Source organism: Serinus canaria, chromosome 5, assembly GCF_022539315.1.
Source record: "Serinus canaria isolate serCan28SL12 chromosome 5, serCan2020, whole genome shotgun sequence".
Taxonomy (NCBI): domain Eukaryota; kingdom Metazoa; phylum Chordata; class Aves; order Passeriformes; family Fringillidae; genus Serinus; species Serinus canaria.
The window spans coordinates 39,323,161-39,337,922 of record NC_066319.1 but is presented as its reverse complement, the minus strand read 5'-3'; the positions used below and the strand labels follow the sequence as shown (position 1 = coordinate 39,337,922).

Genomic DNA, 14,762 nt, shown 5'->3' with positions numbered 1-14,762 from the left:
AGGCATCTCTCAAGGAACCAAGTCTGGGTTATGCACATGTGCTTAATTTAGCCACTGCTTAATAATGTATGAATGGTTAACTGCAAGATTCAAAATATGAGATCATTTTCAAAGGAAAGAGGTTGAATAAAAATCAACAGGGGATAGTGTCTGAGGCTTTGAGGATGAGCTGACTGCTCTAATAAAAGGCAACTGAGCCAGAAAGGCTCTCTGCCAGGGATTTCTCTGTGATCTGTCTTTTGAAGGCTAATATCCTTGAACCATACTGACCCCCTGATGTCAACTGCCTTTAACCACAGCCTCCTGCCCACTCAGTGAATACACTTGGCATTGCCATGCTCTGTTAGTATGTGGAAGCTAAGCAGATGAAGACCCAGGAGTGGCATTCATGGCTAGGCTTTGCCCACCCACCCACAGCTCCTGCATGAGGAGAAGTGTCTGACAACCACGTGTGCTGCTGGGGCAGGTAGGTTTGTCCTGGGGCTGGGGTCAGGATGTGCTCAGCTGGGAGTGATGCCAGCGCTGTTGGTGCTGTCTGTAAAGCACCCTGCGGCAAGCAAGGGACTCTGAGTCGCTGCTTCTCCTGTGTTGCCCCATTTCTTGCCCATGTCCTGTGCTGCAGACCTCCAGTACAGCTCGGTTGCCTCCATTCCTCCACGGTGTGGGACGTGGGGAATGCCTAGCCACTTTCCATGGAAGATGGGTAGCTGGTGGGATCTGGGCCAGCTCGTCAGCCTGGTGTATTTGCATCATCTCACCAACATTTCACTATCCTGGGTCCTGAACGGGGCTTCCGGCCAAATTCCAGGCGAAAATTGCTCCTCTGGGCCTCTGCCCACCTGGGCAGCCAACAACTCCGCACCTGATAGCCCATGCCTGTCTGGCTCCAGGGGCTACGAGTGCGGCAGACAGCAGGGAAGGTGGCCGGACGCTGGCGCTGGGCCTGACCTCCTGGGTGTCCATCTGCATATTCAGAAGTCGTTCCCAGCTGGTTGGCTGCCTCCGGCCTCCCCACTCCCTCTTTAAAGGCCCTGAGCGCGGCGGGAGGACGCGCCGGCGCTGCCTCTGCGGCACCCCGCGCCCCGGGGCTGCCCACGGGTACCGTGCCCCGGGGCTGCCTGTGCTCCCTGCGCTCCAGGGGCTGCCCGTGCTCCCTGCGCTCCCGGGGTTACCCGCGGCCCGGCTCGGGCACGGCTGCCACCGCACAGAGCCATGCGGCCGCCGGGGAAGGCTCTGCGGGAAATTGCCGTCCGGAGGGACAGCGCGCTGCTCCGTGCGCGGCTGTGCCACCGAGGAGCGCCCAGGGAGTCCATGAGGGGTGGCTTCAGTTTTGGAGAAGGCACACTGCCCTCGTCTTCTGAGCATCTTCCTTTCGTTCCTGTCTTTTTCCTCAGGTAGGAGGAGTCTCGGCTGCTTTTTGGTGTTCTGGAGGGTGGCACTAGTGAAAGCTGCCAGTGAGAGTGGGAACCAAAGCACGCACCTGCTAACTTCGTGCGGAAAGAGCTGCATCGGCAGGAGGAGTTTGCTTAGGGCATCACCTTCTGGTCCTGCGGTGCCGGGGACACTGTGAGGGAGAGCCAGGGCCACCCCAGCGGACTGCCGTGGCCTGGGACGGGAGGATCTGCTCCCTCCCTCCAAATCTCCAGAACAGAAACGGTGGTGCTGGAAACCTTAAGCAGGTGGAGGTCACCTTGCCAGCCCTGAGTTGATTTGTTTAAAAGGGGTGTATCACCCAGGTTCCGGGGGCTGGGAAGCCTCAGCCCAGGGGACAGGGAAGCTCCTGACCTTGCTGTTGAGCACAGCAGACGAGAGAAATTGTGAGAAAGTGTAGAAAAACAAGTGAGGTTACAGGACCACACCATCGAGGAAAGGATTAAGGCTGGATGGAATCTCGGACTGGAATGTGTTTGCTGTGTGACTGTGTTGGCTGTGTGACTGTGTTGGGTGCAGACGGCAGGCTGAGAGGCAGCTGCAGGCAATGGTCGAGCTTCTAACACAAGGGCAAGGCTGGATGTTGAGAGCTGCTGGCACCCCAGCCTTGTGCTGGCTGTGGATAAACGGAGCAGTTTGAAAGACCCTACAGCAGACTCTTAGGAAAATGGAACCCTAATGGTCAGGATGGGTGGAGAGACAACACAGATCAACATGTGGTGTCAGATAACCCAGAAAATACTTGGTTTGTCAAGACTATGGCTCTGCAAAAGGTAGAGCTCTCTCAGGCACCTGCCTGGAATTCAGGGTGTTTGAAGAAAGGCAACCTGCTAAAAACCCCTGAAAAAAAAAAACATTTTCTACACTGTCTGGAGGACTTGGCGTGGAGCAGTTACAGGGACAGGAGACTGATGGTGTTGAAAATGATCAGGTATTTCTGGGAACAGCAAAAGAATCTCAGGCTTTAAAGGCGTCTGGAAAAGACAAGAGCCGTCCTAATTTAGGGGTGCAAAGCTGCTGCTCGTTAATGTGGGTAAGGAAGAAGCATCCCACAGGGGCAGTTACTGTGTAATCGCCCAAGATACAATGTTTTACACTTCTTTTGCAAAGCTGTGCAAGCAGGAAATGAGCAGAGGGGATGAATCCCTGCTTGGAGCCAGCGTGACAATTTTAAGCCTGGGGCTGCTAGCTCAGTATTTTTTCTCTTCCCTGATAATCCCCATCCTCATTTCTTTTATCCAGTGTTTTGCCAAGCACTTAGGAACCCCATGCTGTGTTAGCCTGAACATCTTGATGTATCCTGCTCACAGCAGTTCACATTGCACTTTTACCCCCTCTGTGCCCTCTTCCACCAGCCCGTTTGTGCTGGCCCATCCCCCAAGTGCTGCCGCCCATCCCGTGCCCTGGGGGCTCTGCTGGGGGTGTTGGGGCCAGCAGAAGCCGGCAGCACCCATGGCCTTGCTGGCTGTGTGAATACCTTCAGCTGCTGCTGCTCCCCTGTGCTCTGCCAACACCCAGGAGCACCCAAACCCACCCTTTGCCCAGGTGTATGTGGCAGAGGGCTCTGCCTGCTGCTCCCTGCCCTCGTAGCAGAGTCCACAGGCCCAGTGAGCAGTTTCCCCAAATGCCTCTGGTGCAGATGCAGCGGTGATGTGGGAAGTTTGTGGTGCCAGGCACTGCTGGGCCCAAAGCAGGTGACATGTACTCTGGGCACAATGAATGACTGGCTAGTGGGTGGGTAGTGGAGTGGTGCCTAGGGCATTGCTGCTGTTGTGTGACACCTGACAGTCTGTTCACGGGTTTTGCAGTGTCTGGAAGTTTCTGCCTGGGGTCATTGCCTGGTGAAATAGTTTTTGCAGGGGAGCAGGAATGCCATGGAAATCTGAGAGAAAAAAAATCTCTGGCCCTGTGCTTGGAAAACTGCTGTATGTGGTTCTGTTTCTTGCTCTTTCTCCAGTTCCACAGCACTAGCAGGCTGAAACATCAAACATCTGGGAAGCCTGCCAGCCTGTCCAGGCAGGAAGAAGATTCAATGGACAGCAGGACTGGCTTTGAGCAGGATAGAGACTGTGCCACTTCAGGGCATGGCCAGGGGCTGAAATTGGAGCCCTGTTTCCAGACTGATTCTCTCTTGCCTTCCCCCAGTGCATCCCTGATACCACAGCTCCTCAGCCACACAATGGTTGGCAGGAACATGGATCCCACCATTCTTTTCCCTTCCTCTCAGGCAGTGGCCCTGCCTCATGACTACAAATGTGGTGCACGTCCTGGAGAAGAAGCACAAGCCCTGGCTTTCCCCAGGACCCGTGCCCCAGCTCCCGTGCCCTGTGCTGGTGATGGGGACAAGCTCTCCATCCAGCACCCACGGGAGCAGCTCTGTGACCAGCACTTACGAGCCAAGAGGGCCAGGGTGGAGAGCATCATCCAGGGCATGAGCCACCCACCAGCCCCACAGGCATTTGACACGAGCCTGGAGGCAGCTTTTAGGCATGAGAGGGAAAGGGGTGGTGAGATGCCCCAGGAGAGCAAGAGGAAGCCAAAAGTGCCCCAGCAGGGCACGGGGGCTGCTGGAAGAGTGGCTTCCACAGGGGCCAGCTCCCATGCCAAGGGCTGCCAGCAGCTGAAAGAGCAGCTTGGCTTTTTAGAGCAGCAGTTGAGGTGGCTTCAAGACAAGTTCTACCAAGTCTGTGACTCTGAGGATGCTGCCCAAACACAGGAAGATTCAGAGAAAGTGCAGCCAGTGCCTGGAAAGCCCGAAGACAGACTGAACAAGGACAGTGCCACTGCCACTAGCAACCCACACAAAGTGCCCCTCAGGAGGAGTGTCCTGGAGGCGTGTGGGCTGGAGGAGGCTGAGGACAGAGGTGACACAGGTGGCCTGCCCTCGGCAGTGAGGGTACTCTCACAGGCACTGAAGCACGAGCTGTCTGTGGTGACATGCCAGGTAGTGGACTCTGTCCTGAAGACTGTCTGGCCAAAGGCAGACAGCCACATCCAGAAGCAGCACCACAGCCTTCCGATGCTGGGGCCAGATGCCAGGAGAGAATATACTGCTGGTGGGAAATGCAGAAAGCCACTTGCTAAGCCATCTCCCATGAATGCACCAGGCTCCCTGGACTCACCCCAGGCTGAGGTCCTGCCAGGAGCTTTGGGGAAGAGTTTGGGCTCTTATGTTGCCTCCTTCAGCTCAAAGGGGGTCAGAAAATCTTCTCGGGTACCCAGCATGGATTATTCCCTGGGCTCAGCCACCCCTGTGCAGCACAGCCAGCTGCTGAGCCAGCTGTTGGGCTACAGCCAGCACAGCCTCTGGGACAGTGACTCTTGTGAGAGCCCATCTGCTCTGGAGAGGGGTTCTCCAGAGCCCCTCAAGTTGCCCTGGGGAACTGTTAAACTGAGGTCATCGATTGTGAGACAGCAGCAGCACCATCCGCTGCCCCTGAGCCCTGCAAGCATGGAGAGCCTGGCACTACTGCCAGCTGGCAGGGATGGCCACGGTGAGCTGCCAGCTGCAAATGATGGAGTGCCCTTTGCCTCGACCCACATATCCTTTGGGGGCAGCTAGAGGTCCCTGGGGAATGTGCTCCCCTTGTTCTCTGGAGCCACAGCTTAGCACTGCCCCTGCTGGTCTCTGCAGGGCCAAGGTCCCTGCTGCTCCATAGGGGACTAAACAGGTGTAGGCAGGAAAAGAGTCCTAAGCCATGGAGGGACACTGCCACTCCTCAGCGTTGGCCAGATGCTGTAGCATAGCTGTGGGTATAAGCCAGGAGCTACCAAGCCTCCTTTTGGGCTAAACTGGGGGTCCTGTCATCCTAAACCATGAGCAGGAGTCTCACAGAAATTCTGGTTCTCACAAGACTGTGAAGTGCTATGGGGAGGATTAGCTTCCTCAGGGATTCTCAAGGGAAAAAAACAGTGGCTGTCCAGCCAAGGATGAACCCCCTCTGCCCCCCTGACAGGCCATGAGGGGCTGTTGTGGGCATGGGGCATGCATGTGTCAGGGGTGGTGCTCAGGGACATGCAGAGCTCGGGGTTGGGTACGTGTAGGCTTTCCTTGACCCCGAGGCAGATGCAGGAGGCGCTGACCCCTGGGCACCTGAAGAAGGCCAAGCTGATGTTTTTCTTCACCCGCTACCCCAGCTCCACTCTGCTGAAGACCTACTTCCTTGATGTGCAGGTAAAAGAGCAGTAGCCAGAACTGCTGCTGGGTGGGGCTCCTGTGTGGTGTGGCACCTAGCCTGCCTCCCTGGGGAACCATGAGGAAAGGGCTGCTCTTGTGTCCCCCCGCCTTGCTGGCAGGAGATGGGGGACAGCACCCATTTCAGCATGGGCAGCCCAGGAGCAGGTGCACAGGGCAGTGGCAGACATGGGCTGTCAGCTCTTCACCCTGTGCAATCGAGTTATTCAGATTAAAACACCCCATGAATGTGCTTCCTCACTGCAGGGCAGCTGGGATCCGAGTCTCAGTGTGGAGAACACCTTGGACACGCTGATGTCATTGCCCCAGCTTGGGGCAGAGCTGGGTTTGGGCCAGTCCAGCAGCGCCTGGCTGGGTTTGCAGGGACTCGTGGGTAGGGAGGATCCAAGCTGGCCTAACACCATCCTCTGGCTGTCCCCCCACCAGTTCAGCCGCTGCATCACCTCCCAGCTCATCAAGTGGTTCAGCAACTTCCGTGAGTTTTACTACATCCAGGTGGAGAAGTTTGCCCGGCAGGCCCTGCTGGAGGGTGTTGTGGATGCTTGCACTCTCCAGGTCTCCCGGGACTCAGAGCTCTTTCGTGCCCTGAACATGCACTACAACAAGGGGAATGACTTCGAGGTGAGGAGGGGGATGGGGGGAAAGGGGGTGGTAGTGTTTGTGGGGGTGAGGAGGCACCATGACATGGTGGTGTCACTGGCTGATGCCTGTCTTGCTGCAGGTGCCAGGGCGCTTCCTGGAGGTGGCCAGCCTGACACTGCAGGAGTTCTTCAGTGCCGTCAGGGCAGGCAAGGATGCCGACCCCTTCTGGAAGAAACCCATTTACAAAATCATTTCCAAACTGGACAGTGACATCCCAGAAGGGTTCAAAGCTGCTGGCTGCTCCCAGGAACTGCTCCACAGCTGAGTCTCTGTGAAAGCAGCCTTGGGTTGTGTGCGCAGCCACCATGTGCACCTCATGGGCACTCTGTACAACACCTGTTATTTGGGGTATTCTCTCTCTGAGAGCCATGCACTCTCTGTAAGACAGCTCCTTAGGTGAGGCCTATCACTTCCCTCATGCTGGGATTTTATGCTGCGTTGCATATGCTGCATTGTGTGCATTGTATTCTGCTGCTCAGAACTGGTGAGGACCACCAGAAGGGAGGGACAGAGAGGAAGCCATCAGGTTGGAGCCTGAGAAGTTGCCCTGCCCCAGCTCTCCCTATGACCCTGACTGAGCTACCTTCATTCTCTCTTCCAGAGGGTCAAAAACCAGGGCAAACAGCCTTGCTGTTTATAAAACAGGAAGAGGTCCTAGTAGTGGGCAAAGTTTCCTTGGCACAGCAGACTAGTGGATGTACTGAGTCCAAAAGCATGACTCAGTTTCTGTCCAGATACAACACACGAGTGTCCAAAGAAAACAGCTGGTGAATTCCAGCACTTCAAGCACTCCATGGGGATAGTTGTTCCTGTCTGGGATATGTAAAAACTATGTTTGTTGTAGCCAACAAGAATAACACTCTCCTCCACCTCTCCACCTCCCCTGTGCTGTTAGACAAGACACCCCCACCCCGTGCAGCTCTGTGCCATGGCCAAGCAGGTCTGTGCTCTCCAGCAGTGTTCTCCGGGATGCTGGAGGAGAGCAGGGTGCACAGCCAGCTCTGCTTGGCACTCCAAAGAGCCTCCATCAGCCCATCACCTGGGAGGACAGCTCCATGTTAAACACCCATCCATGTTCCCCCACACCATGCTCCTTCTGGCAAAACTGCCCAAAGCATCTCTGTTCTGTACTCTGCCCTTGGTGAAAGAGGAGAATGTTATTTGAGATCCATCAGTCCTTGTGGGTTTAACACAAGCTGGGGAAGAGCTGGGCCTTGACATCTACAACCCCATTGCTGTAAGGGTTGTAAACTCAAGGAGGTTTCTTTACCCTGTGGCCATGACTTAGTGGCCACTTTTCTACCTGATGGAGCATGGTGAGGCGTTTTGTGTTAAGGGCTCTCTAATCCTCACAGAGGTGGCAGTGGAGAGGAAAAGGCTGTGAAGAGGAGGGAGTCCTGACAGAGGCATGGCACGAGGGCATTGGGAGGGCAGTGATGAGCAACCACATACCCATGTAAAACCTCAGGGAGAAAACTGGGAAAAGGTCAAGGTAATTTTGGGTGTGCTGTAAGGTACCAGCTGGTACTAGAGTGCAGCAAGTGACTCTTGAGAATCACAGCTCCAGCATCAGACAAGTGCATGGGGTGATCCACAGGCAATGCATCTACAGAAGTAAAGAAGTGGAAACATCAGGACATAATGGGGAGCTCCGAAATAGGAGCAGTTTGACAATGGTTCCCCCCATTACGAGTGTGGCCACCCAGATTTCCTGCTTCATTTTGTATATTTATTTCTCCAAGTTTGTATATTTTACAACCCCAACACCAAATTTACGTGATTCCTTTTTAAATAAACACATTGTTTAAGCTACCCCTTTACATCCCTGAAGACCTATTTGATGATGTCTGCTCTAAAGAGTCTTCATAGAAATTTCTTGCTTTTTGTTGGGAAAAACAACACTGCAGCAAAAGGGCAGTCCTTCTGCCAGCATCTCTGTGGGGTCAAGCAGGCCCCACTACCCAACACCAGCTCCATTAAACCTGCCCCCTCACCCCAGCGCCTCATGATTAGTCTGCTCTGAAGGGCAACTTGTGAGGATCAGGAAGGGGAGGCTGGAGGCACACAGAGACATATCCCAAAGCTTAAGGGTGCTGGACTCAAATGTACAACATCGGATAAATGCTGCTGGTGGTACCATTAATGTGGCCTTCCTGCAGGCAATAACAACCTCAGAGCTTAAGTAATGGTTTGGATAGGCAAAACCAAAGCTGCTGGAAAGGGGAATGATGGGCTGGCTCAAGGAAGGGTCAGCAAATTCATCTGTTCATAGCTAAATAATTAGGGAACATAAGGTACAGGTTTACTGGAGGCATCCTGCTGAAACAAAGCCTTTCACACAGAGTTCCTGGTGGGGGTAACAGTTTCTTGCGTCCTGGGGTAAGACGCAAGTCCATGAGTGTCAGTAAAAAAGTAGGTGGGGGACTGAGGACAAGACAGTGCCCCAAATCCCAGTCATGCAGTGGCTGAGGTTGTAGGAGATGTCTGGAGGTCATCTTGTCAAACGCCCTGCTCTAGCAGGACCACTGAAAGGTGGATGCCTAGGACCATGTCAGAGGGGTTTTAAGTATCTCCAAGGAGGGAATGTTTGTAAAAGGGTCCTTCCCTCAAACACACATTAATGAAAACATTTAACAGGACTGGACTATTTGCAGCAGAATTTTTGCTCCAGTGCTTGCCCTATCATTACAAGTGGGAACTAGAGAGCTGTGTATTACACTGGTTTTTGGGAAATGTGGGCCAGTATGACCACAAGAAATAGCATCTGGCATCAGTTATCCTTTGCCTGTGATGAGGCCTCACTACTTGTATCCATGGGTTCAATTCTGCCCATGTAAATTTTCAATCTAACAAAGACATTAAAAAAACAAACCCAAGAAACCCCAAAATAGACAAACAAACAAACAAACAAACAAACAAACAAAAAAACCAAAACAAACAAACAAAAAAACCCACAAACAAACAAAAAAACCCACAACTTCCCCCCAAAAACAACAACAAAACCAAAACAAAATCCCAGAAAACAAAACAAAAAGCCCTCCCAGCATGGCTAGATAGACTCTGCAAAGGATCTAGATTACAGGCCACTTGAGCCAATGATGGTATCTTCTTTGGCAGCTTTTTAACCTCTGTCTACCTTCAGACAAATGCAACAGAGACCACAGAAGTGTCAGAGATGCAGAGGTGGCATCCACCCACCTTTTTGTCCCTCTGTGGTCCTCCTGCAAGCAGAGATCCCGTCTGGGGAGCCTGAAGTGCAGCTGCCTCCTCCAGGGCCACTTGTCTCTTTGTAAGCAAGGGGTGGCTGGAAACTGACACAGACTCCCAAGTGAAGTGGTCACAGCCCCAAGCTAGACAGAGTTCAAGAATTATTTGAACAATGCTCTCAGACACATGGTGTAACTCTTGGGGCATCCTGTGCAGAGAGGGCAGTTGAATGTTGATGCTGATGAGTCCTTTCCAACTCAGCATATTCTATGCTTCTATGAAATGAAGGTTTCACCACCTGTGCTGTGCAGGGTATGCTGTGTAACATCACTTACACTCTAGTCGCACCCAAGACCATAGAAGGTAGTTTTCAAACAAAGCCTAATGGGTGTCCATCACAGAGAGAGTCCTACTGAAAAAGTGAGTCTACTTGGAGGGCTGAGGGGAGAAGGGTGAGCTGCTGCCCACACAGAGACTGTGGTCATGACTCCCAGGCTTGGCTGGGCTCTTGCTTCACCATTTCCCACTAATTAGCCAAGGAAGCAACTTGGGTAGTGCAGTCACTACTGCCGAGTTTCATCTTTAAATAAAAAAAATCCCTTCCCTCTATCCAAATTTCTGTGGTATATGCAAAAAGCCCACAGGCACTCGTAACTATCTCCTCTGGGAACAATACCTCAGGGCTATCCTTTTGCATTTCCAATTGCATTCCCAGCCCATCCACAACAGCACACTGAGTCCACACAGCTATACAGCAGCAAAGGCTGCTAAATATTTAAAATAATGGATTCCTTCCTCCAGGCTGTGGCTGCTGAAAGAGGGAGGTGTGACCACACTGACTAAGCTGGCAAGAGCCTGAGAGCCCTTATGTACTCCTCTATGTTAATACCTACCATAAGAGCCCTTATTACTCATGTGTAGCTAATTAGAGCTTGAAGAAGTTCCTACTGAATGTTTGCCCTCTATGCCAAAATAGCTTGGGGAAAATTGACAATAAAACATATCTGGTTTTTCTTTTCTTCTATTTAATGACTTGCACCTGTCTAGAGTAACTGAACCAGCCCTAGAAGGTCACAGCTCAAAGAATGTTTGTGAAAGGTCCTTCTCTCAAATACATGTCTCAGATTGTTATTTGACATCAGGGCAGCTCTCCACATAAGCATCCCTTAGTGAGCCAGTGGCCCATATTCCTGAAAACTCAGTATTTGCTGTCCCATTATAAGCTTTGGAAGGACAGATTAATCCAGGCTATAGTACAATTACCACATTTGAGAGATCTGACTTTTCTCTGGAGAAGACTCTGGGCACAGAGCTGCCTGTGCTGCAGACCCAGCACCACCAGGGGAGAAGGTGAAGCAATGCACACAGAGACTGTGGAGAGCAGTCTTGAGAATAAAACAGGCTGTGGGTCACTCAGGATAGACTGGCATGTCTAGCTGGTAGCAAAAGCTTTTTCCTTTTGCATAACAAGAAATAATGCATTAGTTGAACCATGGACCAGGACATGTGAATTGGGGCTCTGCCAGGTGCCATAGCAGAGCAGCAGCCAGGTGAGCTGTTCTCCCTTGACTTACTTAGTCTTACTTACTTACTTTTAGCCCTGTTTTGCCAGTGGGAAAGGAGCCACACAGCCATGGCTGCCCTGGCTCATCAGCCTGCTGCAGCAGCTCAGGTGCAAGCACAAGAGCTCAGGTGCAGAGATGAGCATGCTGGAGAGAGGAGATTGGAGCTTTGCCCAGACAAGACAGCACAGGCTGGCACACCATGACAGGGAGGCCATCGTGTAACCCAGGGGCTTTTGAGAGAGATACTCTGATCAAGGGCACACAAAGGAGTGAGAGCACAGTCTGGAAGGCTCTGCTGGAAGCTGTCTCCACCACCCAAACCCCACAGCCTGGTGCTTGTCTTGGAGGGGGGGTGGCTGGGGTGGGAGAAGGCAACAGACAGGCTGCTAGAGAAAAAGCACACATGTTCATGCATACATATCCACCAAACCAATGAATCAATTTTTAAAAGCAGGCCTGATAGACAAGGATTGAGAATGGCTATTCAAGTAAAATCAGGGAGAGCTGTGCACAGATCTCAAGGAAAAGCAGATTTCAGTCAGCACTCAACACTTGTGAGGACAGAGTTCATATTAATCTACTAATTCCTTCTTATCTAACTATACAGGCCACTGAGTGGCAGGTGAAGTCCGAAGTCACTAAGTCCCATGATCAACATTTTCCTTTTTTCTGGTAACATACAAACATTAGAGACCTAAAATTTGAGAAAATTTCTTTTTTTTCTTTGTTTTTTAGATGGCTTTTAGCATTTCTACAGCAAGCAATCCCACCTACCATTATCTTTTGCAGTATTTCTACAGGATTTCCAAATTTAGTCATGTTATTTGGCACTAGGCTTTTCATTAAAAGTTTATAGGGTAATTTTCACTTTATGTACAAGGGTTAAACACTGTTCTTGTTTTTGATAATCCAATAAAACAGGCACTACAGATTACCTACTAAGCAACACTTAATGACACAGCATAAAGTCCAACTAGCATGAATTGAAGTGGCAGCTTCCCTCCTGGTTTTTATTGCTTTCTCACTAGTTGTTTTACTAGATTTAAAAGGATCATTTTAACATGTGCCAGTCTGTACCCAACAGCATCAATCTTTATATCTTACTGCAATCATAGAAAATAAGCAGATAAAACTAAGTGGTGAAGTGAAAAGGTGAGTATATGAAAACTACATATAGAGGGAAAAAAAGTGACACTTCAAGAAAGATATTTTACTGGATTTCCCAAAGCACATTTGTGTCATCATAGCTTTACACAAAGAAATGATAAAAAATACTTTGTATTATTTAAAAAAATAAGCTAAATACCTAACATGTACACATATAAACATATATCTATACATCTCAATAGAAAATCTCTCCTCATTTGGTTCTCAGAGAGCAAACACAACAGCATAAGTAATTGTTTTTTATGTCTAGTTTCAAGGTCTTTAAGAAAAAGTAACCATTAGGAGAACAATAAAAGTCACCAAGAATTCATGCTCGAGGGAAAAATGAGGTCAGTCCTGTACAACTCTGCATGTACTGAGTCCCTATGATTGGCAGTGCAACCTGTGTTGAAATAAAAACAATCACAAAGGCTGGTTTTAGATAAAAGGCTTTTGGGATAGTACCTACAGTTACAAAAAGTTAACCCTGTAAAATGGTGTTTTTAAAACCCAGAGTGCTCACCCCTCTTGCACAATCATTATAAAGCAGAACTATCACCTGTTCATGTTTCCCAATGTCCCAGGCTGCAGCTGTGCGCCCACAGATTTTTCAGTTTGATGTTTCTTTTGAGGAAGGCTGTGCCCATACAATGGCATTTCCTTCTGAGCACAGAACACCAGGTGCTTTTTACTTGGCAGTGCTCTTCAAATAACCTCTTGGGAAAGCAGAAGCTGCAATGCAGCACCCAGAGTCACCACTGCTGTCAGAGCTCCACTGCTCTGTGACTTCAAACAAACCATTTTTTCTGTGACTTCAAACAAACCACTTATTCTGCAGCTATCTAACCCCTGAGCTTCACAGCAATCATTTCTGACTTCATTTCTGACTAAACTTTTAATAAGCAACATTATCCAAAAGACCAGGGCAATTTTTACAGCAACTGGAAGCATCAGGAAGTAAGAAACATCATCTCGGTAACAGTCTTGTCAGTGACAGCATTCATGGCACAGTTCCTGGCTGCAATGAAGCTGTAACAGCCCAGGCCAGGGTGGGAGTGTGCGATCTGGTGAGAAACATTCTGCTTCAAAAACTTCACGGAGCTTTGATTATTTATGGAAATGTACAGAAGTGACAATACTATACTCACCCATATGTCAGCACATAACTGGAGACGTGTCCATTAACACTGTGTGATTTGCTTGTGTAAGCATCTTCCAAACTGCAATGCAACCAGGATGCTGCTGGACACCTTTTCTGTATTTGAATAGTCACACTGACCAGGGAAAAAATCCTCACAGATCCTGGGCTGACTCATAAAGATGACTGCATGTTATTTTTTAGAAGGGGCCACCTCATGCTAGGAGGAATTACCTTTGGACTGGTGTTTCTTGACAAGCTACACTGGAGAAGATTGCAGTGGCACAGAACATCAGTTTGGTGCAGAACAAATTGTTGTTGTGTCAACTCTTGAGTAGCTAAGACAAAACTACAGAATCGTCTTTCTCTTGAGCTGCTGTAAGGCTGTTTCTATAAAACTGCTTTGGGTATTTAAAGCAAAAAAAAGAAGCAATTTCTTTCCTTTACAACCTCAGCAACGCCAATGACTATCCCATTCCCTGGTAACTAGTGGTATTGATATACTCCAAACACCACACCACCATCGGTGATGATTTGCCTCCAAATGTACTGGCAATGAAAAGCAAGTTTAGCTCTTCACTGTCATGAACCACAGGCCAACACTTATGTGGGAATACTCCAACTTGACAAATAATGAGTATGAAGGCCTCAGTTACCACAGTTACCACCACAAGATCTTACCTCTTTTAATATTACTGTGTGGTCTGTTATGTCAGCCACAGCCAACCATCAACCTCAGGGCCATCCAACTGGTTTTTTTTGCAGAGGCTGTTCTCTGGCAAATAGTGGCAGTAGCAGTGCTTTGCAGACCAGCTTCTTACTGTAAACGATGCTGGAACCATTGTGGGAGGTGTTATTTGGGAGCACTGCACTGACATCACCTGAAAGCAGTACGTAATGCCCCAAAGGCCTTTTCAGAAAAGTTTACTGTGCCTTGCATCATCCCTGAGACATAGTCAGGATCCAAGGATCTTGCTGCTTCAGCAGTTCACAAAACTCAGTTCACCATTTCACAAAGCTGCTCCTAATAAGACTTTTGTGCCAGTTCAATTGTCTTAATTCAGTCTATTATTGAATGGTCATATGTTTGCAAGCATTCAGTGACTTTTTCCACTGGAAATAAACCATAGAAATTCAAGTCCACACCCGAAATATAACATCTCTAGCACACTGAAAGCTAAAGCCGAGAAAGGATTCTTAGACTTACAAAATAATAATTAAGAAATCTTGGGGGAGAGGAAGGTAGAGAGGATAGAGAAATGCAAGTACTGTTGATGTAACTCAGCTATCATGCAGGTGTAAACCAGAAATCTGTAGAAGTAATGGAGTAATGACAAGGTAAATATGGCATTCCAAAAGATCCAGTCCTACATGGGAAAGATCTACATGAGATAGCTCTAAATCCTAGTACAAATAAAGAAGCACTGAGAATTAAGAG

The 14,762-nt window shown here is 49.7% G+C and overlaps 1 protein-coding gene across 1 annotated transcript; it reads left to right on the top strand.

Moving 5' to 3' along the window:
• Positions 1–3,150: 3,150 nt before the first annotated feature.
• PROX2 (prospero homeobox 2) lies at positions 3,151–8,675 on the top strand. Its single transcript, XM_030240305.2, is given in 4 exon segments — positions 3,151–4,995; positions 5,494–5,605; positions 6,053–6,247; positions 6,348–8,675. Coding segments are annotated over 4 exon segments (2,130 nt in total). The 5' UTR covers positions 3,151–3,358; the 3' UTR covers positions 6,534–8,675.
• Positions 8,676–14,762: the final 6,087 nt, after the last annotated feature.